This window comes from Balaenoptera ricei, chromosome 2, assembly GCF_028023285.1.
Source record: "Balaenoptera ricei isolate mBalRic1 chromosome 2, mBalRic1.hap2, whole genome shotgun sequence".
NCBI classification, from domain to species: domain Eukaryota; kingdom Metazoa; phylum Chordata; class Mammalia; order Artiodactyla; family Balaenopteridae; genus Balaenoptera; species Balaenoptera ricei.
The window spans coordinates 103,997,344-104,018,752 of NC_082640.1; the positions used below are offsets into that span (position 1 = coordinate 103,997,344).

At 47.1% G+C, this 21,409-nt stretch overlaps 1 protein-coding gene across 3 annotated transcripts; it reads left to right on the forward strand.

Annotated features, from left to right (window-relative positions):
• The first annotated feature begins 834 nt into the window (after window positions 1-834).
• On the forward strand, window positions 835-20,636 carry RMDN3 (regulator of microtubule dynamics 3). Of its 3 annotated transcripts, none has more exons than XM_059913617.1 (13): window positions 835-899; window positions 1,285-1,466; window positions 3,282-3,474; window positions 3,889-4,032; window positions 12,085-12,385; window positions 13,150-13,252; window positions 16,413-16,473; window positions 18,061-18,136; window positions 18,299-18,376; window positions 18,617-18,715; window positions 19,326-19,379; window positions 19,519-19,599; window positions 19,898-20,636. In XM_059913617.1, exons 2-13 carry the CDS (start codon window positions 1,292-1,294, stop codon window positions 19,949-19,951), a joined length of 1,419 nt encoding a protein of 472 aa, XP_059769600.1. In that variant the 5' UTR covers window positions 835-899; window positions 1,285-1,291; the 3' UTR covers window positions 19,952-20,636. The 3 variants fall into 3 exon arrangements, with proteins under 3 accessions (XP_059769600.1, XP_059769603.1, XP_059769602.1); XM_059913620.1 differs by having other exon boundaries at window positions 869-891; XM_059913619.1 differs by lacking the exon at window positions 835-899 and adding an exon at window positions 1,059-1,109.
• Window positions 20,637-21,409: the final 773 nt, after the last annotated feature.

Here is a 21,409-nt window from a genome sequence, read left to right on the forward strand (position 1 = left end):
ACACAGATTAAAAACAAAAAACAAACAAAAAAACCCGAAATGATATCTGAACCAATTTAAGCAATCAGAGATAAACCCAAGTTTCAGCCTCAGCCAGATGTTAAAAAATGTTATCATTAGAGGAATGAATTTCATTTACATTCTGGAAATTAAAAAAGTTTTTATAACCCTGTCCTTGATTAATGTTATAACGACAATGTAAGGTTTAAGTTTTTTTTTAATGATGGGGTGTGCATCTACAATATAAGTTTTTAGGTGTCAACTGGCAGAAGCTGGCCCTGGGGACTCAGGGACCTCTTGTGGATAACCAACAATTTATCTGTTCTAATCTGAAATGCCAGTCACTATTGTCTAGTGCTTAGTAAATGGTTTGAGTAAAAATGCATAAACAAATTAAGCTGAAATCAAACAAAGTCTGAGTTATGACCGAGTGTTAAGGAAAGGTGGGAGGGGGGTCGCGTTTTCCAGGTAGAGAAAGGGTCATTCTAGGCAGAAAGCAGCAGTCGAAAAGGTAGAAAGGGTGAATACGCGGAGCATATTCCGGGAACACTAAGTAATCTGGTGTGAATGGAGGGAAATGGAACCTCAGCTGGCCAGACCGTGGGGGTTACTGCTCTAGCATCCGGCCCAAGGGGGTCTCCCAGCTTTCCCCCTCTTCCCGGCTTCTAACCCATTCTAGGTTCCCCTTTCCTACTCTGAGGGCTGCTCCCCTCTGGTAGAGCCCGTGGCCCCGCCCCCTGAAAAAAACCCTGCACCGGAGGCGGAGCCTCGATGATCTTCTCACCCCCGCCTTCCTATAGGCGCGCGGGGCTGATGGTCGGCACCGTTTGATGACGTCACGGTCATTGACAGCGCGAAGCGGCGGCCGCTGCCACAGTAGTGAGCAGCGGGGTAGGAGTGTGAGTTGAGCTCCTGACAGGCCAGGGGGCCTTCAAATGGCGCGGCGGGGAGGCCAGGGGTTTGCAGCCAGGGCGGCGGGCTTGTGGTCTGCAGTGTCGTGAGGCTGGGGGAGGAGTTTGGAGGCCCAGCAACCTGACTCCGGAATCAGGGTTAGGGGGCGTGTTTGAGGGGACGCTGCGTCCGGGCCGGCTGAGCCGCGCGGTAGCCAGGTCCGGGGCTAGCAGAAACCTTAGGGTCGGGACTAGGGTGAGGGTGGTGGGTGCCCAGGGTCTGGGCAAGGAGATTATCTCCAGGGGTTCGACCTTGGAGATGGGTGGACCACGCTCACGAATCTCTCTCCTCCTCCCTCGCCCGCTTGCTCTCGGTGGCTCACGCGGGCTGCAGGTGCAGCATGTCTAGTCTGGGGGCCTTGGGTGGCACCCGCGCCGGGCTAGGACTGTTGCTGGGCACCGCCGCGGGCCTTGGATTCCTATGTGCCCTTTACAGCCAGCGGTGGAAACGGAGCCAGAGCCAGAGCCAGCCCAGCTCCCTGGACTACATGCAGACTTCAGAGCCGGGACGCCAGGGTAGGAGACGGTCCCTTGAGGCCTCAGTGACTGCTGAGGGGTGGGCCTGGGGTCGGGGCTGCCTTTAGCAGAACCTGTGGGACAGGACAACGGAGGAAGGAATAGGAGGGTGGGTGCGAGGTCCGAGAGTTTCACGTTTGGGGAAAGTTTATTGAAAAGGAAAAGCAGTCTTCCTCTTCTGTCGTCTTTCTCCTGTAATTGCAGGAAAGTATATTGCGAAAAGGCTTAGCTTTCACGTTTAGTTCTGGCCACAGGAGTGCTATATATATATTAAAGGCACTTGCTTAGTGTGGGTGAGCTGTTTAATAAGTAGAGGAAAAGTCCAAAAGAAGGCAAAAGGAAAAACTAGTCTTGTAGGAATTAAAATTTTTTGAGGCTTATGTATTAAATTAGGTGTTAAGTTTTGAAGGCACCTTGGAGACTATCTAGTCCCAGTTTTTAAAATCCTTCTTATAAGTCGATATTGAAAAAGATTGTGTAACTTTCCCGAGGCTGTCACAGAGCAAGTAAGTGGTAGCTGCACTGCTTGCTCTCCTGAGTGGCCTGGTCACCTGGTCCTGTGGACTTTCCACAGCATGGGGCTGGGAGTGTACTTACTGCAATTGAAGCTGAATATGGCTGGGAGCCAGCCACGGCTGAAATGGGTAGTGCTTTCAGTTTTGCAAAACTTTCATGTTAACTCATTGGAGCAAAGCATCTAGGGCTGGTTCAAACCACTCCCAGGTGTGTGTGATAGAGGAGCATTCAAATCATCTCACCCTGTGTTAATTGGGAACAAGTGTTTCCTCTGATTACCAAATGCCAGATGGTTTGGAAAAGTTAGTTTTTGAAGTCTTCGAAGAGTTGTCACCTTAGATTGCAATCATTTGCTAGCGTTTTATAGCACTAGGTAGTAACCTAGTGTGTTGCAAGTGTGCTTGTCCTTCCTTTCTTTTCCTTGTATTTTGTTTGTTTGTAATTTCTTAGCTCTAGTGTTTCTTCTGCTGAGGTTGGGAGAAAGTGGCCACATTCCCAGGGATCTTTCTTGCTTTACGTACTGGAACACTGTTGGATGTGTATTGTAATCTGGCCTAGATTGTTACTAGATTTCCTTTAACAGCTTTATACTTGCTTGGACTGTGGGTCCTGCCTTACTGGTTTCTTCTCTGTTTTTACATTTTCCAGTCCACTTGCCTTAGGTAGCTGTCAGTTTTCTAGCATTTACTGTTAGCATTTACCTAGAGCTCAATTCAGGGCTCGGCAATGGTGTTTTTCCAGTGGGGTTTGGGTGAGCTTTTCCCAGTGTACCTTTTCTCTCAGTAACTGCCCCTTTTCTCCTTGGCCCTCTCTGATGATACTAAATGAAGCTCTTGAGAGGAGCTCAGAGTTTTCTTTGCCATTCTTTGTAAAGTGAAAGATCAGAATTTGAGTGAGCTCAATTTTAATTTTGCTGTGTGGTTAGTATTGACTGCCTGGGATTTGGGCACGAAATATAGTCAGATAAAGGGTTTTCTTTTACTCTAGCAGGACAGCTGTCCTTCCTTCTGGATACCACACTCTTGCGAGCATTTTACATGATCTGCCATGGTATGCAGTACTGCTGAAGGGCCCTGGTTTGGGAAGATTTTTGGAACAGAGGGCTCTTGTTTGGAGGTTGGGACCTTGATTTTTTTCTGGATCATTACCTGGGACTTGTGAACATATGCTCTCTGAGCCTCAAAGATCTTTGTAAATTGAACTCCAGTGAGAAACACAAGTGTTCCTGAATTCTGGGTGCGAGATCTTTTCCTCACTCTCTCCCATGGGCATCAGTGTCTCCTGTCCTCCTTCCTGCAGTGAGGCCGTTGCGGGCAGCTCCAGGTGAGGCTGGTGATGCTGCGGTGCTGCTGAGCCTTCCACGAGAAGGGCAGGAGGAGGTGCTGGGCCGTCTGGAGTTCGTGCTGACCAGCCTGCTGGCGCTGCGCGGGGAGGTGGAGGAGCTGAGGCGCAGCCTGCAGGGGCTTGCTGGGCAGATTGTGGGCGAGGTCCGGTGAGTAATGCAGCCTCCTTTTCTGCCTTGTCCCCCGCTCCCCAACTTTTCCCTGTCCCTACAGCTTTTCAGCCTTTGCTGTCCGTCTCTAAGGACGAAGCCAGTTTTATAGCTTCTCACCTAATTGGCAGGGAAGCCGTGTGCTTGATTCCTTGCCTTGCACAAGTTCTTGCTGCTTTTGGGCCCTCATGGTCTGTTGTAGCAGCTGAAATGCTTTGTTCTGACTAACCTGGTCTGCGTGCAGGCTGGGTCCAGCGAGCTGCCCTGCTTGCTCTCCTGAGGGTAGAGACCCAGGATTTTCTCTGCTTTTAGCTCTTCAATGAGCAGCAGTAGTAAGAGGCTCCCTCATGGTGAGGGGAAAGGCAGGCTGGATGGGGCCCAATGGCACCTTCTAGAAATGAGCCTGCTTTTCAGATCCCACCTGGAAGAGAACCAGAAAGTGGCCCGGCGGCGAAGGTTCCCATTTGCCCGGGAGAGGAGTGACTCCACCGGCTCCAGCTCTGTCTACTTCACGGCCACCTCGGGAACCACGTTCACAGATGCTGAGAGCGAAGGCGGGTGAGTCTTCTCTCCTGGAGACAGTTGTGGCTTCAGCCAGGTTATGTTTTGTAAAAGTAATGTTTATAATGGAAAATTCACACCAAACTGCTGTAAATAATTTTTGGAACAAGGTAAGGGTATAAATAAATGAAATACAGAACAGTTGAAATAAGTAAAGCCATCCACCAAAAACAAAAACACCACTTCTTACCTAAAAAAGAAAAAAGAAAAACCATCCACCTTATGTCATCCAGACAAATTGAAATGTTAACAGTGGTTAGTGCTTGCATCTGTTATTTTCCTCCAAGTAGGTTTGTTTTTTATGTAGTTATTATATCTTTTATTTTTGTTTTCCTGTAACATTGGTTGGGCGTTTTCCTGTGTTATCACAAGGACTTTGTAAGCTTTGTTTTATGACTGTTTCCTTCACTGAGTGGCTGGGCCAGGTCTACAGAGCTCTCTAAGCACTAAGCATTCTCCCTCCCTCGGGAAGTTCTCTTCCCACCGGAGAGGGCTGCTTATGCGTCTTTGCCATCTTCACAGGTGGGCGGTGACTCACCTGAGTAATTGGTGGCCCAGCAGGTCTGACCATAGGCCTGTGTGTGAGACAGGGCCGCAGGCAGGAGTCTGGTGGACAACCCCCAAACTTGGGCAGGCAAAGGGCTTTTTTTTTTTTTTTTTTTTAAAGGCATGTTTTTCTTTTCTTTTTTTTTTTTTTGAATTTTTATTTATTTATGGCTGTGTTGGGTCTTTGTTTCTGTGCGAGGGCTTTTTCTAGTTGTGGCAAGCGGGGGCCACTCTTCATCGTGGTGCGCAGGCCTCTCACTATTGTGGCCTCTCTTGTTGCGGAGCACAGGCTCCAGACACGCAGGCTCAGTAATTGTGGCCCACGGGCCCAGCCGCCCCGTGGCATGTGGGATCTTCCCAGACCAGGGCTCGAACCCATGTCCTCTGCATTGGCAGGCGGATTCTCAACCACTGCGCCACCAGGGAAGCCCGCAAAGGGCTTTTTGATTTTAAACCACTAATGCCATTTTGAAACTTTGGTCCCAAGGATGGAGTCTGAATGAACATCTTTGTTGGGGTGCCCGATGCTGCAGGTGGCAGCATCTGCCCTTCTCTGCTGTGAGGTCCAGTCATCCAGGTGGCCTATGTGAGGTCTAGAGGCTGGTCTCTCCTTAGTGGCCTCTGATGACCTTTCTTCCTCCTCAAGGAAGAGACTGGCGAAGTGAACAGTCAAGCCTTCTGTCAGGTCAGAATGACTGGTTTAGCTAACAACATGCACATGGAAACTGAAAGCTAAAACCAGCCATTCAGGATGATCTTCGCAGCATGTCCCTCTTCAGCTGAAAACTATTTATTTATTTTCAACATCTTTATTGGGGTATAATTGCTTTACAATGGTGTGTTAGTTTCTGCTTATAACAAAGTGAATCAGTTACACATATACATATGTTCCCATATCTCTTCCCTCTTGCATCTCCCTCCCTCCCACCCTCCCTATCCCACCCCTCTAGGTGGTCACAAAGCACCGAGCTGATCTCCCTGTGCTATGCGGCTGCTTCCCACTAGCTATCTGTTTTTCGTTTGGTAGTGTATATATGTCCATGCCACTCTCTCACTTTGTCACAGCTTATCCTTCCCCCTCCCCATATCCTCAAGTCCATTCTCTAGTAGGCCTGTGTCTTTATTCCCATCTTGCCCCTAGGTTCTTCATGACCTTTTTTTTTTTTTCCTTAGATTCCATATATATGTGTTAGCATACTGTATTTTTCTCTTTCTGACCTACTTCACTCTGTATGACAGACTCTAACTCCATCCACCTCACTACAAATAACTCAATTTCGTTTCTTTTTATGGCTGAGTAATATTCCATTGTATATATTTGCCGCATCTTCTTTATCCATTCATCCGATGATGGACACTTAGGTTGCTTCCATGTCCTGGCTATTGTAAATAGAGCTGCAATGAACATTTTGGTACATGACTCTTTTTGAATTATGGTTTTCTCAGGGTATATGTCCAGTAGTGGGATTGCTGGGTCGTATGGTAGTTCTATTTTTAGTTTTTTTTTTTTTTTAATTTTTTTTATTTATTTATGGCTGTGTTGGGTCTTCGTTTCTGTGCGAGGGCTTTCTCCAGTTGCGGCAAGCGGGGGCCACTCTTCATCGTGGCCCCTCCTGTTGCGGGGCATAGGCTCCAGATGTGCAGGCTCAGTAATTGTGGCTCACGGGCCCAGTTGCTCCGCGGCATGTGGGATCTTCCCAGACCAGGGCTCGAACCCGTGTCCCCTGCATTGGCAGGCAGATTCTCAACCACTGCGCCACCAGGGAAGCCCCTATTTTTAGTTTTTTAAGGAACCTCCATACTGTTCTCCATAGTGGCTGTATCAATTTACATTCCCACCAACAGTGCAAGAGTGTTCCCTTTTCTCCACACCCTCTCCAGCATTTATTGTTTCTAGATTTTTTGATGATGGCCATTCTGACCGGTGTGAGATGATACCTCATTGTAGTTTTGATTTGCATTTCTCTAATGATTAATGATGTTGACCATTCCTTCATGTGTCTGTTGGCAATCTGTATATCTTCTTTGGAGAAATGTCTATTTAGGTCTTCTGCCCATTTTTGGATTGGGTTGTTTGTTTTTTTGTTATTGAGCTGCATGAGCTGCTTGTAAATTTTGGAGATTAATCCTTTGTCAGTTGCTTCATTTGCAAATATTTTCTCCCATTCTGAGGATTGTCTTTTGGTCTTGTTTATGGTTTCCTTTGCTGTGCAAAAGCTTTTAAGTTTCATTAGGTTCCATTTGTTTATTTTTGTTTTTATTTCCATTTCTCTAGGAGCTGGGTCAAAAAGGATCTTGCTGTGATTTATGTCATAGAGTGTTCTGCTTGTGTTTTCCTCTAAGAGTTTGATAGTGTCTGGCCTTACATTTAGGTCTTTAATCCATTTTGAGTTTATTTTTGTGTATGGTGTTAGGGAGTGTTCTAATTTCATACTTTTACATGTACCTGTCCAGTTTTCCCAGCACCACTTATTGAAGAGGCTGTCTGCTTTATAGTATTAACTTCCATTTATTCTTCCTCTGTGACAGAGACTGTGCAATGCACTTCAGAGGTATTTCCTCATTTAATCCTCACAAGGTTCCTATGAAGTAGGTGATGTTCTTTGCCCTGTTTCTCAGACAGAGACTTGAGGCTTAGCGAGGTTTGATGCACGCTTTCCCAGGGTTATACAGCTCCTAAGCACAGGCTCAGCCAGGCTCATCTGCCTTCTGAGGCATGGCTTGGTCATCAGGGCACAGAAGGGCCTTCACAGGAAGACATGTTGCCTGCAGCCCCGGGCAGTTCTTCCCATTGATTAAGAGCTGCCTCGGGGGCTTCCCTGGTGGCGCAGTGGTTAAGAATCCGCCTGCCAATGCAGGGGACACAGGTTCGATGCCTGGTCCGGGAAGATCCCACATGCCACGGAGCAACTAAGCCCGTGCGCCACAACTACTGAGCCTGTGCTCTAGAGCCTGTGAGCCATAACTACTGAAGCCCGCGCGCCTAGAGCCCATGCTCCACAACGAGAGAAGCCACCGCAATGAGAAGCCTGCGCACCGCAACAAAGAGTAGCCCCCGCTCGCCGCAACTAGAGAAAGCCCGTGTGCAGAAGCAAAGACCCAACAGTCAAAAATAAATAAATTAAATAAATAAATTTATTAAAAAAAAAAAAAAAGAGAGAGAGAGCTGCCACAGCTCACTGCCCAGGGAAGACCTGTCCAGAGCAGTACGGTCTGTTCAGTACATCTTCTTCAGAAGTTTCAGCCTTGTTTTCTTGTTTGATCCATTATATTCTCCTGCCTCTCCTCATCTGGTTTTCTAAGAAAATTAAGAGTAGTATTTCTCTCTTTTTCCATGTCACTGCCATTGGGCATCTGTGCTGAATTTAACTAGTGCTCAGGTGCCTCTTGAAATAAGTGAGGTCTTGGTAAAAAGCTTTGGTCCTCCATTCATGACTACTGTTGACTGGGTTGTCTGATCCCTATTATCTCTATTCTCAAGGGCTCAAAGAAGTAGCCCTTTTCTATTCAATTTACCTAGTACCTCTGGGCTGAAACATGCTTCCAGAGGGCTGTGTTAGAGGGGGAAAAAATGAAATTAAAATTTGACACATCTGGGGACTTCCCTGGTGGCGCAGTGGTTAAGAATCTGCCTGCCAACGCAGGGGATACGGATTCGAGCGATCTTACGGTACGTAAGATCCCACATGCCATGGAGCAACTAAGCCTGTGTGCCACAGCTACTGAGCCTGCACTCTAGAGCCCGCGAGCCACAACTGCTGAGCCCGCGTGCCACAACTACTGAAGCCCGCGTGCCTAGAGCCCATGCTCTGCCATAAGAGAAGCCACCACACTGAAAAGCCGCGCATCGCAACGAAGAGTAGCCCCCGCTCGCCGCAACTAGAAAAAGCCCCCGTGCATCAACTAAGACCCAACACAGCCATAAATAAATAAATAAATTTTAAAAAATAAAAATTGACACATCTGGATTGAAAAGGACAAAATAGTTGATAATGGGCCCTGAGACTTAAGGAGCATCTCTGTGCAACCCAAGGAAGCCAATCACTTGACATTTGAACTTTATAACAGCGTAGAACAGAAGGAGAGGTCACAGCTCTGCCCAAGACCAGGATACTAGAACTCAAACCCCTTAGTGATGATCTTTAGTAATTGTACAAACTTCTGGGGGCAGTGAGAGCCAGAGTGATTAACCAGGGAAGCTTGCAGGTGCTTCACAGCTTGGGATGCTCACTGGGGCTCCCAAGGCTATAAGGGGCAGGACTGGGCTGCCAGCCACCTGTAATGGTGTGAGAGGAAGGGTGTCTTTCTTAATTACAGCTCTAGCAGGCTCAGCCCCATGATCGATCCTAAGGCATGTGGAAGCTGGTGGTCGTGCGTGGTTCAAGACTCTGGTTTAGCTGGCTGCTATCTGGAGCAGTGGCCACGGTGAATCATTCATTTTGCCATGGTCATGGTCCAGGGAGAATTCTGGAAGGAGACCAAAATTGTGGAATGTCTGGTCTGGAATAACTTTAAACATGTGGGCCCTGGGGAAGGAGAGCTTTTTTGAGGGATGAAAGAATAAGACGATTTGATGGGCTACTCTACTCCACTGAAAGCTGTGTTCCCTCTTTCTTCCAAATAAAATAGCAACTTTGAGCTCCCAGGGGATCAACTGAATGTGGTAGAGTCAGAATCACTGGGTGGGTCCGTGAGCTTGTTCTCAGAGCATGTTCCAAACACAGCTTTAGTTCCCTCCCTGTCAAAACCTAACTTGCCCTACAGCTCCTCTGGCAAGCCTTCCCAGGCATCCCAGCCAAGAGCAACTGCCTGCAACCTCATTGCCACTCCTTCTTGGGCGTTTATCACCTCGTTCTGCTTGGTCTTATCTTCCCCCACCACTGAGAGTCTCTCTGGGTCAGGGCCCAGGCCTGGTTGTCTTTGAATGCCTCAGCTCAGCACCTCTAATGGGGCTTAGGAGTTGAAAGAAAGAAAAGTAATTGCCAGGAGGGGGGTGCATCTGTAACCGAGTTCTTGATCACTGACTTGGGGGCTCTCCTCAAGGAGTAGAGGTGGCCTCCTTGCTTCAAGGGAGCCTTGGGTCCTCGCCCCACTGTGGGAACAGTGTGTCCTCCTGAGTGCACAGGTCCAAAGGGCCTTTTCAAAGGTCTCTGCAGTCTCTGACTCATCTCAAAAGCTGCCGGTCATGTTAAACAAAAGGGCCACCCCTTTTTCTCTGGTGGATTTCTCCAGAGGCTGGGTTGGTGGTCCAAGAAATGTGAGAGAATGCTGTGAATGTCGAGACAGCAGCTCTTGAGCTCTGGCACGTGAAAAATCTCTTTTGGAAGAGATGGGGCTGGAAGCCCATGGAAGTCCAGGGGGCCGATGTCTGTATTCACTCAACAAGTGTTTGCCTGCCCGCTGCATGTAAGGCAGCAGGGTTGCAGATTAGTGAGGCAGAGCTCCTTGAAGTGGGGCTGAGGTGCAGTAAAAGGTCTCCTCACCACGCCAGCCTCGCTAGAGCCTCCCTGCCTCACAGGGCTCTACCAGCTCTCACTCTGGGTGTCAGCAAGGCCCCTCCTGTCCTCTCCGTTTCCTTGTCCAAGTGAGCTCCCTGGCCGTTAGGACCCAGCAGGATCACAGCATCGCAGGACCTTCCTCTTGGCCTAGCTCCCTGGAGAGACTGTGCTGATGCCTGTGCTCCAGCAGGGATGAGAGCAGGGGTCCCTCCCTGGGAGATTCCTGATCTGCCAAGGTAGCCTTCAGCTGAACAAGGAATGGGGTCTCCTCTTCTTTTTGCAGTGGGAGATGATGAGACTCAAGCTCGCACCCCCAAAAAATCCATTTACTCATTTTACCTTTGGGCCTGGCTGGGCTGAGTAGGGGCACTGGTAGATGCTGATTTGGCTGATTTGACTTTCTCGTTTGGGGCAGGTTATTGTCTAAGCCTAGGAATTGGTAGTGAGTTTCTCTAGGCTGTCTCTGTGTGGTCTTGCTCATCACCACCCAGGTTGGTTGTGAAATCTGGTACCACTTTTCCTGGTCCCTTTAATTTCTAAAGTTTTTACTGCAAATCACTAGAGGGGAGAGATACTTGGATAACCTTTTAAAAAGCAAGGTTAGGAAGGTTACAGGTTACCTACAAGTACCTCAAAAGTTCCTGTAATAGATGTAACTGGAGCCCCTTTGTTAAATGAGTCTGAAAGCTCCTCTATAAAGAAACAGCATGGATGGATTGGGCATCAGGTCTGGTTTCTCACCTGCTGCCTTCTGGAGCCTGCCCCCTCGTCATCTCTGGCTTTCTGGATGAGGAAGACAGCACTTCGCCCTACAGCATTCAGCCCCTGACCTTAGGCTGTCTTGTATTGACTTTATTCGTACGTCTCTCTCCTTCAGGTCTGATTGCTCCAGTCATAGGGGTCCTACTCCTTTCATTACAGGACAGAGAAAGGCTTATCCTTAAGTGACTCAAAGATCTTCCCTGTGTCTTGGAACCTTCTGGCTTTGATGGAATTTGCTTCTCCTTCACTCAGTCTGGAGGGCTCTTTGGTGTCTGGTTGTGACCCCTGGAAGCCTTATCTTCTGCTCTACTCAGTTTTTGTCTGATTCAGTTGGCAATTAGGGAACACACCATAATTAGCTGCTGGTGGAGGCCAAGATCCAAGAGAAACTTGGCTTCCTCTTCAGTGGCTGCATCAGGGTTGGGCTCCCTAGGAGACACCTGGCTCATAGTGGCCCCACAGACACCTTCCCAAGGGATTGTTTGCATCTTTCTCCTTTCCTGCTTCCAGCTGCAAAAGGGCCCCTCCCAGCCCTGGCAAGTTCCCAGGGTTTTCAAGGGCTACTCCTGTTGTGGTTTAGGTTTGGTTGCTGACTTGGGACAGAGGTATACATTGAATTGAGAAAGAAAATGTGGGTATCTGTGGCCGCCCATGGCCGCCGAGACTGGCACCCACCCATGTTGGTTCTGACAGGTGCATTTGGCTGATAAAGCAAAAATGATTGACAGACCCTTAGCCTGGTGAGCCATCTAGCTCAGGAGATCAGCTCCACCTACATCTTAAGGTTTTTTATCTTAAACTTTTATTTATTTATAAGAAGAATACATGCTCAGTAAAGCAATCATATCTAATACTAAAGTATAGGGGGAAAAATTAATTCCTTGACCCTGAGAGATCTACTGCCATTTTGGTACATACCTTTCTAGGCTTTCTCTTTTTGTCTATTTTCTGGCAGACTTGGTGGTAGCTCAGCAGGGGATTCTCATATTGGCCTCCGACTGTCACAGGGCCCCAGCTGGTCACTCTTCCCCTTCCAGATCATTTTCCCAGCTCATACTTCCCATAGGAAGCTTTCTCTCAAGGACTAATTCCTGCCCCTAAGTGGGGGGGGAATGGTTCTTAGTTGGTGCTTTGGACAACAGTGCTGTGGAGAGTGCCTCTTTGTGGGTGGAGGCAAGACCCCAGGGATCTGAGGCTAAGGAATCCCTCCCTTGACCTTGTCACTTACATTTCTCTGCCACAGTTACACAACAGCCAACGCTGAGTCTGACTATGAGCGGGACTCTGAAAGGGAGAGTGACGATGACGGGGAAGATGAAGTGAGCTGTGAGACCGTGAAGATGGGGAGAAAGGATTCTCTGGACCTGGAGGTGGAGGTGGAGGTGGAGGTGGCTTCAGGCCCTGCGCCTGAAGCCCTGGAGGCTGGAGGCTCCCCTGGCCCAGAAGATGTGCTGCCCCTCCTGCAGCAGGCAGACGAGCTGCACCAGGGCAGTGAGCAGGGCAAGCGGGAGGGCTTCCAGCTGCTGCTCAACAACAAGCTGGCGGTGAGGCTCCAACTGCCTGTCTGTCCTCTGTCCCCCTGCTAACCCCCCGCGAATGTGTCACTGACCCTGCAAGGTGACATGGGAAGGGAAATGAGGGTGAGGTGGCTAGTTCTGCATCTACACCCCAGGGTTGTACATCCTCTTCCTAGGAGGCTGAGCGCCGCCCCTGTGTGCTGCCTGCCCCAGAGCTGTTTTCTCTGCCAGCCCCAGGGCAGTCGGCTGCCTCCTGTAGAGCTACTGCAGAAGAGCTCCTCCTCTCACCTTAAGGAGAAATGTGGAAAGAACTGGAATGTTTTTCCCTATTTCCCTTGAGGCAGAGCCACAGCTGCCTACCCCATTTAAAGTTTTCATCACAAGTGACAAGTGTTAGGTTACTAGGTCACTCAACCACAATTCCCTTCTCAGGTTCACTGCCAGAATTTATGCTCACCTGGCTATAAATGCCCCCAAAGTTAGAATTTCCCTTTTCTTGGGCATTTTCACAATTTTTCATTGTTAGCAAGACTTCTCTGTTGTGCCTCATTACATGTTGGAATTGACCTTTTTTCCTCACAGTGTTAGAAGGCCAGAATGCCCTCACTCTGTGGGTTGTGCAATCTATTGACTAGAGATAATGTCATCAGCTAACTGCAGGTGAGAGGTCACGTGAGGTGGCCTGATGTCAGTGTTTATAACACACTCAAAGGTAGGGTGTGGGGAGAAGGTCGAGCCCCAGTTCTCTGCAGCTGAGAGAAGGGGGCCTCATCCCTCTGTTTGGTTTGCAGCATGGAAGCCAGCAGGACTTTCTCTGGCGCCTGGCCCGCGCCTACAGTGACATGTGTGAGCTTGCTGAGGAGGCAAGTGAGAAGAGGTCCTATGCCCTAAGTGGTAAGTGCTGACAGGTTCCTGGTGGGAAGGCCACTGACTGACTCTGAGGGTGGAGCCAGCCCATCAGCTTGGGGCCAGGGGAACCACCAAATTGCAGGCTGTCGGTACAGCTGGGGCTCAACTACTCACTAGGGACAGACTGGCTCCCAGAGACCCCTGCTTCCTCCTGGAGACAGAGAGCAACCTCTGCTTCTCTGCATGGCATGGTGCTTGAGTCACATGGGTATACACGACTTTAGGAGTACAGTTGAACCTTGAACAACAGCGGTTTGAGCAGCACACGTCCACTTACATGTGGATTTTTTTCAATCCACAATCCATGGTTGGTTGGACCCAACTATAAATTACATGTGGATTTCTGACTGGGCAGAAGGCTGGTGTCCCGAACCCCCACGTTGTTCAAGGTCAATTGTAGTTCTATCATATTAGCACAGTTCTCTGTTCTCATTCCTCAACTACAAAAGACACAACCTTTCTTAATCTGAGGAGGTTTTTTTGCTGTTGCTTAGGAATCTGGTTTCAGTTACGGAGCCTGTGGGGCAGGTGTTTAAAAATATAATGAGTGGAGTACGTTTGGTGAGTGCCCAGAAGGAGCAGTTTGGGAGAATACTGCTAGGTTAGAAGTCCCTGGGGTCTACTTAAGAATTCTGTTGTCAAAATCTGTACCTGGGGGTGTAGGGTGCATCTGACTTGTGCCAGGTTCAAGGCTTGTCCTTCTCTGTCATGAGGTCATTGAGAAACCTGGGACTTTAAAAAGAGACTGGTTTTATGGGGAAGGTGATGTGTCCTGCCTACCTACACACCCTTTGAGTCAGGCACCGTCAGTGGACTTCCAGATCTTGTGGTTCAGTTATCCAAAGTTAACTGCTTTCCTACTTTTATAAGTACAGTCCTGCAAACATTAAATCTTTGATAATGTAGAGTGACAGTACCTCAAGATCATTATTCTAAACAGTTATAGAATTCTGCCGATATAGAAAGGTCAGTTGAGTTGAATGTTTGATATAGATCTTCAAAAAAATCCCTGGAAGTTGTAACAAAAGGTGCTTGCTTAATTACTGTTTGCTTCTTTCTTTTCAAAACAGTTTCTGCTTCCCCTCTTAAATTTCAGGTGAGGATTCTGATCAGCCTTTGGGGCTGATTTTTGCACTCTTGGTAGCAACAACCACCTTTCCTTTCCCTTTTGATCATCTCTGAGCACTAACAGCCAACATGAACCCTACAGGTGGAGGTGGGGCAGTGATTAGAGGAGCTGCGAAGCCCGCACTGGTCTGGTCTGGCTTCCTGAGCACAGCACCTTGGACAAATCTGTTCCTCCTGGAGGTCAGAGGACTATGCAGCATCTCTGAAGGCTCTGCTCTGGGATTCTAGCTTTTTAGGACCAACCTTGCTGGACCTAAAGTTCTTCATTTTTTGTTCTTTCTCTAGAAGCTGGACCACCAGGAGGCAGTGGGAACTGGTTGCCTCATTCTTCACCGTTATTTTCCTAGTGAGATAGTGCTTTGAAGGGGGCGGAGAGAAGTCCCCTAAGAGAAAATGTCCCTCAGTGGTGGAGCCATATGGTTCTTCTGCTTGGATAGGGGAATGTAGGGTTCTCATCTGCTCTCTTTAAATGTATTTGTTGCATATACAAAATTATACCATGATTACTATCACTTAAACATGAGGAAACATTTCAGAATAGCCAGCCTATCACCTCAACCCATTACTTTTGTTCTATCTTCCCTTCCAAGCCCTCACCATTTAAAAAATTTTTTTTAATTATTATTTTTAAATTTTATTAAAGTATAGTTAGTTGACTTACAATGTTTCAGATGTACAGCAAAGTGATTCAGTTATACATATATATACTTTTTCAGATTCTTTTCCATTATAGTTTATTACAAGATATTGAATATAGTTCCCTGTGCTATACAGTAGGTCCTTGTTTATTTAATATGTAGTAGTCTGTATCTGTTAGTCTCAAATTCCAAATTTATCCCTCCCCTCTTCTTTCCCCTTTGGTAACCAGTTTGTTTCCTATATGAGTCTGTTTCTGTTTTGTAAATAAGTTTATTTGTATCATTTTTTTACATTCCACATATGAGTGATATATGATATTTGTCTTTCTCTTACTTCACTTAGTATGATAATCTCTAGGTCTGTTCATGTTGCTACAGGTGGCATTATTTCATTCTTTTTTATGGAAGCCCTCTCTGTTCTAATCAGATTTCCCATTTTGCAGTGTTCTCTTTTCTCCAGTGTGTAGGCGTGATGGTCCTCATCTGAAGGGCTCCAGCTCCTTGACATTCTAGGGGACCCTTGTCAAGAGCCTACATGTGTTTAGGCCTTGCTTTCTGTTAGTTTTGGTGCCTGGAAAACCTGGGGAAGAACTACATGAAACTCATCTTTGGTCAGATCCCAGTCCATTTGGCTCTGGTGAGGAGTTCTGGCCTAGAACATGATTAATGTTCCTAGATCATGGATCCTCTTGAGAATTTGGTTTGTTTGTTTTTTTAATGTTTATTTGTTTGGCAGCACTGGGTCTTCATTGCTGCACGCAGGCTTTCTCTAGTTGTGGCGAGTGGGGGCTACTCTTTGTTGTGGTGCATGGGCTCTAGGTGCGCAGGCTTCAGTAGTTGTGGCGCACGGGCTTAGTTGCTCCAAGGTATGTGGGATCTTAGTTCCCCGACCAGGGCTCGAACCCGTGTCCCCTGCATTGGCAAGCGGATTCTTAACAACTGTGCCACCAGGGAAGTCCCCCTCTAGAGAATTTGATCAAAGCTGTGGACCCTCTCCTCAATAAAACGCACATATACCTAAAATTATATACAACTTCAGTGGGATTCATGGACACCCTGAAGCCTACCCAGACCCCAAATCAAAAACTCTCCAGGGTAACGGTCTATTGGGGACAGTTTCGATTGCTTTTGAGTCCTTTTATATTTGCAATGCTTCAAGCATATCAGGTGGGGCAGCTGATGACGGATAGGGAGAGCAAGGTGAAGAAGTCATCCCTGAAAAGCTATTTGCAGCTCTTCATTCTGCTCAAGTGCATAAGTATTTACAAGTCCCGTTTGGGTGGGGGTTGGTGAGCTAGAGCAGTCATTCTTCCCACAGCCTTTCCCGTGGAAGGGTGCATGGGAGCCCGTGTCAACTCTGGATCACCTCTGTCTTACAGGAAAAGAAGCAGCGGAGGCCGCTCTGGAGAAGGGGAATGAGAATGCTGAGTGTCACCAGTGGTAATAACACCCCGCAGGGTCCCAGGAAGAGCCAGCATGGGTTAGAGTGGAGGAGAGCCCTTCCGTTTCTCTGCCCTGTGGCCAAAGAGGCATTTGCCAGAGGCACCAGGAGAGGGAGCTCTGGCCTTTATTTTCATATGTCCCATCCTTCCCCAAGCTAGGGACCCAGGGGAGTTTGCTTTGGGAAGTGCCTTGGGGATGAGGCAAGGGGGAATAGTACAATTTTCTTTCTGTTGAAGCTTGGAGAAATGAGTAGCTTTGTTAGTCACCCCTGGCTACAAAACTTGTGGGTTCTTGGCTCCTCAGAGAGGCTGGGACATTGGCAGTTCCCCTCTCCCATACAAGCTCTTCATTCCCCTAGCTGCGATCCCTGGCTGGTGGTGGACTTTGGCTTCTTCGCTTGGCTCGCGTGAGGAAAAGTAGATGTGAGCTCACCCCCAGGAATTTCAGCAGTCATTAATATTACAAAACCATCAGCCCTGTTTGTGGTCTGATGTGAGGCAAAGTTCTGCCAACCCGTGTGGGTCAGGGCCAACCTGTGTCCTGGGGGCGTGGTTCCAGCACCTCAGTTTTAGTGAAAATGTTCCTTTTCCACCTCCTTGCTTCCCATAACTCTGCCCTCAGATTGTGAGCTGGGAGAGGCTGTTTCTCCATCTGTTGCTGAAACTTTGTCTCTGCAGTGCCTCTTCTCAGACGCCAGGTCACTGTTTCGTGGGTGTCACAGGTGCTGTTTCCCTGTGGGCTCTCTTGGGGCTCCTGGGGTCCTGAGGATGGAAATTGACCTCATACTTTCTTAGCTTTTCCTGGGGAACAGCTGTTTGGACTAAACTGGAAATGAGCCTCTGGAAGTATCCAATACAAATACCCCCCGATATTTAGTGAGTACACAAAAAAGCAACTTGGGCCTTTAGACACTCATTTGTCAACTGTGCTTCTAGAAAGAATGCAGAGGGGATGGGGGTAATAAGACCTTTGTTTCTGAAGGCAGAAGATAGGAAGCTGGCTGCCTTTGTTCTCCTGGGAGGGAGGATGTAGAGGAGAGGGCTGAAATCGGAGGCCTTTTCTTCCTCTGCTTCTGTTGGTTCCCAAGCTAACGTTAGAAATTCCTAGAGAATCCCATTCCCAAACAGCTTCCCAATGATATACCTGTATACTTCCAAGGCTAATGAGACCTTCTTCTTTAATGTCTGCTTAGGAGACAAAAAGCAGTGTACTCAGGTCTCTTATACTTTGATGCTGATTTTTAGATACCTGCTTAAGTGTTTATGATAGCTATGGCTATACTCATTATGAGGGGAAATTTGGACTGAGACCTTGCCTAAATATTAAGAGAGCTTTATTGTGGAAGACCCACCTTTTTTGTACCTAGGGTACTTTGGAGAATTGTGAGCCTACCACTGTATCTGCTAAAGAATATGAATTGGGACCACAAGTCTGTGAAAAGAGGAATTATGTACAGATGGAAATGATATTTTCATCTCTGGATAAGGATGCAGGGGCCGTGCAGTTGCCCATGGGTGGGAATCCCAATACTGGCAGGGACGGTACTCAGTCCTTGTCCCTGAGCTTGCTGCTGCTTCCCCCTAGGTATGCAGTGCTTTGTGGTCAGCTGGCTGAGCATGAGGGCATCCAGAGGCGCATCCAGAGTGGCTTTAGCTTCAAGGTGAGGAAAGGCTTCTCCTCCTTCCCTGGTGCTGGTCTGGTCCAGATTCCCTGCTCCGTCCTAGCTCCTTGCAAAGGTGTTCCTACAGCCTCTGTGACTTGCCTCTGTTCCCTTAGTAACTCTGCTATCTGATGTTAGCTTATATTTATATTTTCCCCTCAGGAGCATGTGGACAAAGCCATTGCTCTCAAGCCAGAAAACCCCATGGCATACTTTCTCCTTGGCAGGTGGTGCTACCAGGTGAGCTAAATTTCAGGGCTTGACATAAGGGCCCTAACTAACTGTCCTGAGACACTGATCACCTTGCAAGGAAGAGCAGGGTCCTCAGCCTGGTCTGGCTTATGTGTTATTTCCTCTAAGCGGTCATGTTAGTGGTGATTAGACCCAGTCCTATTTGGCCCTGTTTGCTTTCAGTACAGAACATTCAATGTTCCTAAAGATACTTACGTTTTTAGTCACACCTTGATCTTTTGGTGGCAGGTCTCTCACCTAAGCTGGCTAGAAAAAAAAACTGCGACAGCCTTGTGTGAAAGCCCTCTCAGTGCCACTGTGCAGGACGCCCTCCAGAGCTTCCTAAAGGTATTGGGGAAGGAAGGGAAGGGTGGACAGCAGCCAGAAAGGCCAGGGTGACCTTATTTTTCCTAAGGACATTATTGGAAGGGGTTTCTAGTAGAGGGCAGTTTTATGTGTGCCTGTTCTATGGGAAAATCAGAACCATCAGAAAAGCTTATAAAAAATATAGATTCGGGACTTCCCTGGTGGCGAAGTGGTTAAGAATCCACCTGCCAATGCAGGGGACTCGGGTTCGAGCCCTGGTCTGGGAAGATCCCACATACCGCAGAGCAACTAAACCCATGCACCACAACTGCTGAGCCTGCACTCTAGAGCCTGTGAGCCACAACTACTGAGCCTGTGTGCCACAACTACTGAAGCCTGCGCACCTAGAGCCCACACTCTGCAACAAGAGAAGCCGCTGCAATGAGAAGCCCGCACACCTCAACGAAAACCCAATGCCTCCAATAAATAGATAAATAAATAAATAAATAAATAAATGAATTTAAAAAAAAAAAAAAAAAAATATATAGATTCACTGAATCAATCTCCAGGTTGGGGACTGGAACTCTCTAATAAACTTTAGCCTGACTTGGACTTTGGAACACCTTACTGATACATGTTCTCCCTTCTTCAGGCTGAAGAACTACAGCCAGGATTTTCCAAAGCAGGAAGGATATATATTTCCAAGGTAAACTCACCTGCCTATTTCAACATAGATGAAAGTATGTGTGTTGATATTTCTAGGAACTCCTGAGGGCATACATATTCATCCCCTTCTAGTCTCCTGGTGGCATTTCTCCCAGGTTTTCACTGTTGTCTCTTCTCAGTGCTACAGAGAACTAGGGCAAAACCCTGAAGCTAAACAGTGGATGAAGTTGGCCCTGGAGCTGCCAAATGTCACTAAAGAGGTAATACTTAAGACCTTTACTAACACAGGGATCCTTCTCTGAGTCATTATGTGACCTTTTCAGGAAAGAATATCTTCCCTTGAGGTCTTATTTCCTCCTTTTGCATGTGGGCTGTTTCGTATACATCTCACCTAGGGGAGGAGACAGATTTCATAGGTTCCAGGCTCTTCTGGGAAAGTAGGAAAAAGACTATGATAACAGCTTAGCAAGGAAGCAAAGGGCCCATTCTCAGGTACCAATGGTTTTGGAAATGTTGGCTTAGATTTTGAGTCCTAGTCTTATTCTCTTGTCTCCCTAGGATTCAGCTTTCCAGAAGGACCTGGAAGAATTGGAAGTAATTTTAGGAGAATAATCACATTTCAATGGCCTTCATGACTTGGGGAAAAAAATCAAGTCTTTTTTCTCTTAGATTCTGCTTAGATCAGGAAAACTGAGCAAGACTGGTTAAGGGAGTGTCCTGACTCCTAGGTCTGACTGCTACCTGCCACCATTCCCCAATTTCTTCTTGTCTACTGGTTAACTTTTATTCTAATCCGTTACCTAATCTGAAATTGGGGAAGTACTTGAGGCCCGGGTTTCTGTTACTCTCTCCGTAAAGTGAATTCTTGAAAAATCAAGACTAGTATAACACCTGCCCTAGGGTAGTGTGGGTAGAGCACTGAAGGCTGTCTTCCAACTGCTGGTGAGGTGGATGAAACTCCAAAGAGCTATAGGAACAAAACATAGAACTTCTACTCTCTAATCTTTTTCACTGATTAATATTCAACACCAAAGTATATAGTCCTAAAATCACACCCTAACCTACCAGGATAAAAGGTCGGGGAGTCCATGGGTATTGCCTCTTCTCAACCTATCGTGTGGATTGTAACTGTATTCCTGGGCCGAGGGGCTGGACCACTTGACTTCCAGAGTCCTGGAAGCTTTTGGAACAACAGCAGTGCATAAGGCTTATGAGACTGTGAAAATGATGATCTGAGGAGTTGCCTGGAATATATTTTGGTACAAACCTGAAATAAACCAAATTTAACTAGACGTGATTATAATCCCCTTTCTATGTTCATTTGTTATCAGCTCCTTATTCTTGCTTGACACTTCCATAACTGTTTTCTACTATGAGGCTATTGCAGACAAGTAGAAAAACAGTACCACATAGTTTAGAATAAGCTCTCTGGTTAATAATACTTCCAGAGAAAATTTTAGTTAAATGTAAAACACAAGAAGAGCTTACTTTTAGCCTAACAAGGCCTACCTAGTCCAACTAAGCAGGTGTTCCCTGACCCTCTCAGGGCCAACAGCACAAAGCCTAATCCCATCTGAAAAGAAAATCCTCCCTACAAGAAAAATTGAGACAAGTTTTTAGGTCAAGGTCACTTAAATACTTTATAGGACTAAAAGATGGAGGTGCTTTTATTTAAGAACCAAGCTTCCATTCCAGAATCTGTTACTGTGGCTTTATTATTTCATCCCAGGTTTGTTCTGTAATGTAGAAATGAAAGAAGGCCTAGGAGGTACTCTGTTCTATAAAGTCAGGGAACAGAACTTTTTAAAGTTGCATTAAATTGTGTCTTCCTATCTCCCTATATATAGTAGGATCAACACAGGCAACAGCAGAGAGTTGCACTGCCTCTCTTCCTAATACTAGCCGAGAGGCCCTTTGAAATTGGAAGAGTTGGTTAGAACCCATCCTGAGTAGAAGTCTGAAGAGGAAGGAGTATCTTAAACCCCTGAAGTAGAATAATCTGGGCAAGAACCAGCCCTATACAATACAAAACTTCTTAAAGAATAAAAACAAAGGCCACAGGAAAGCCAT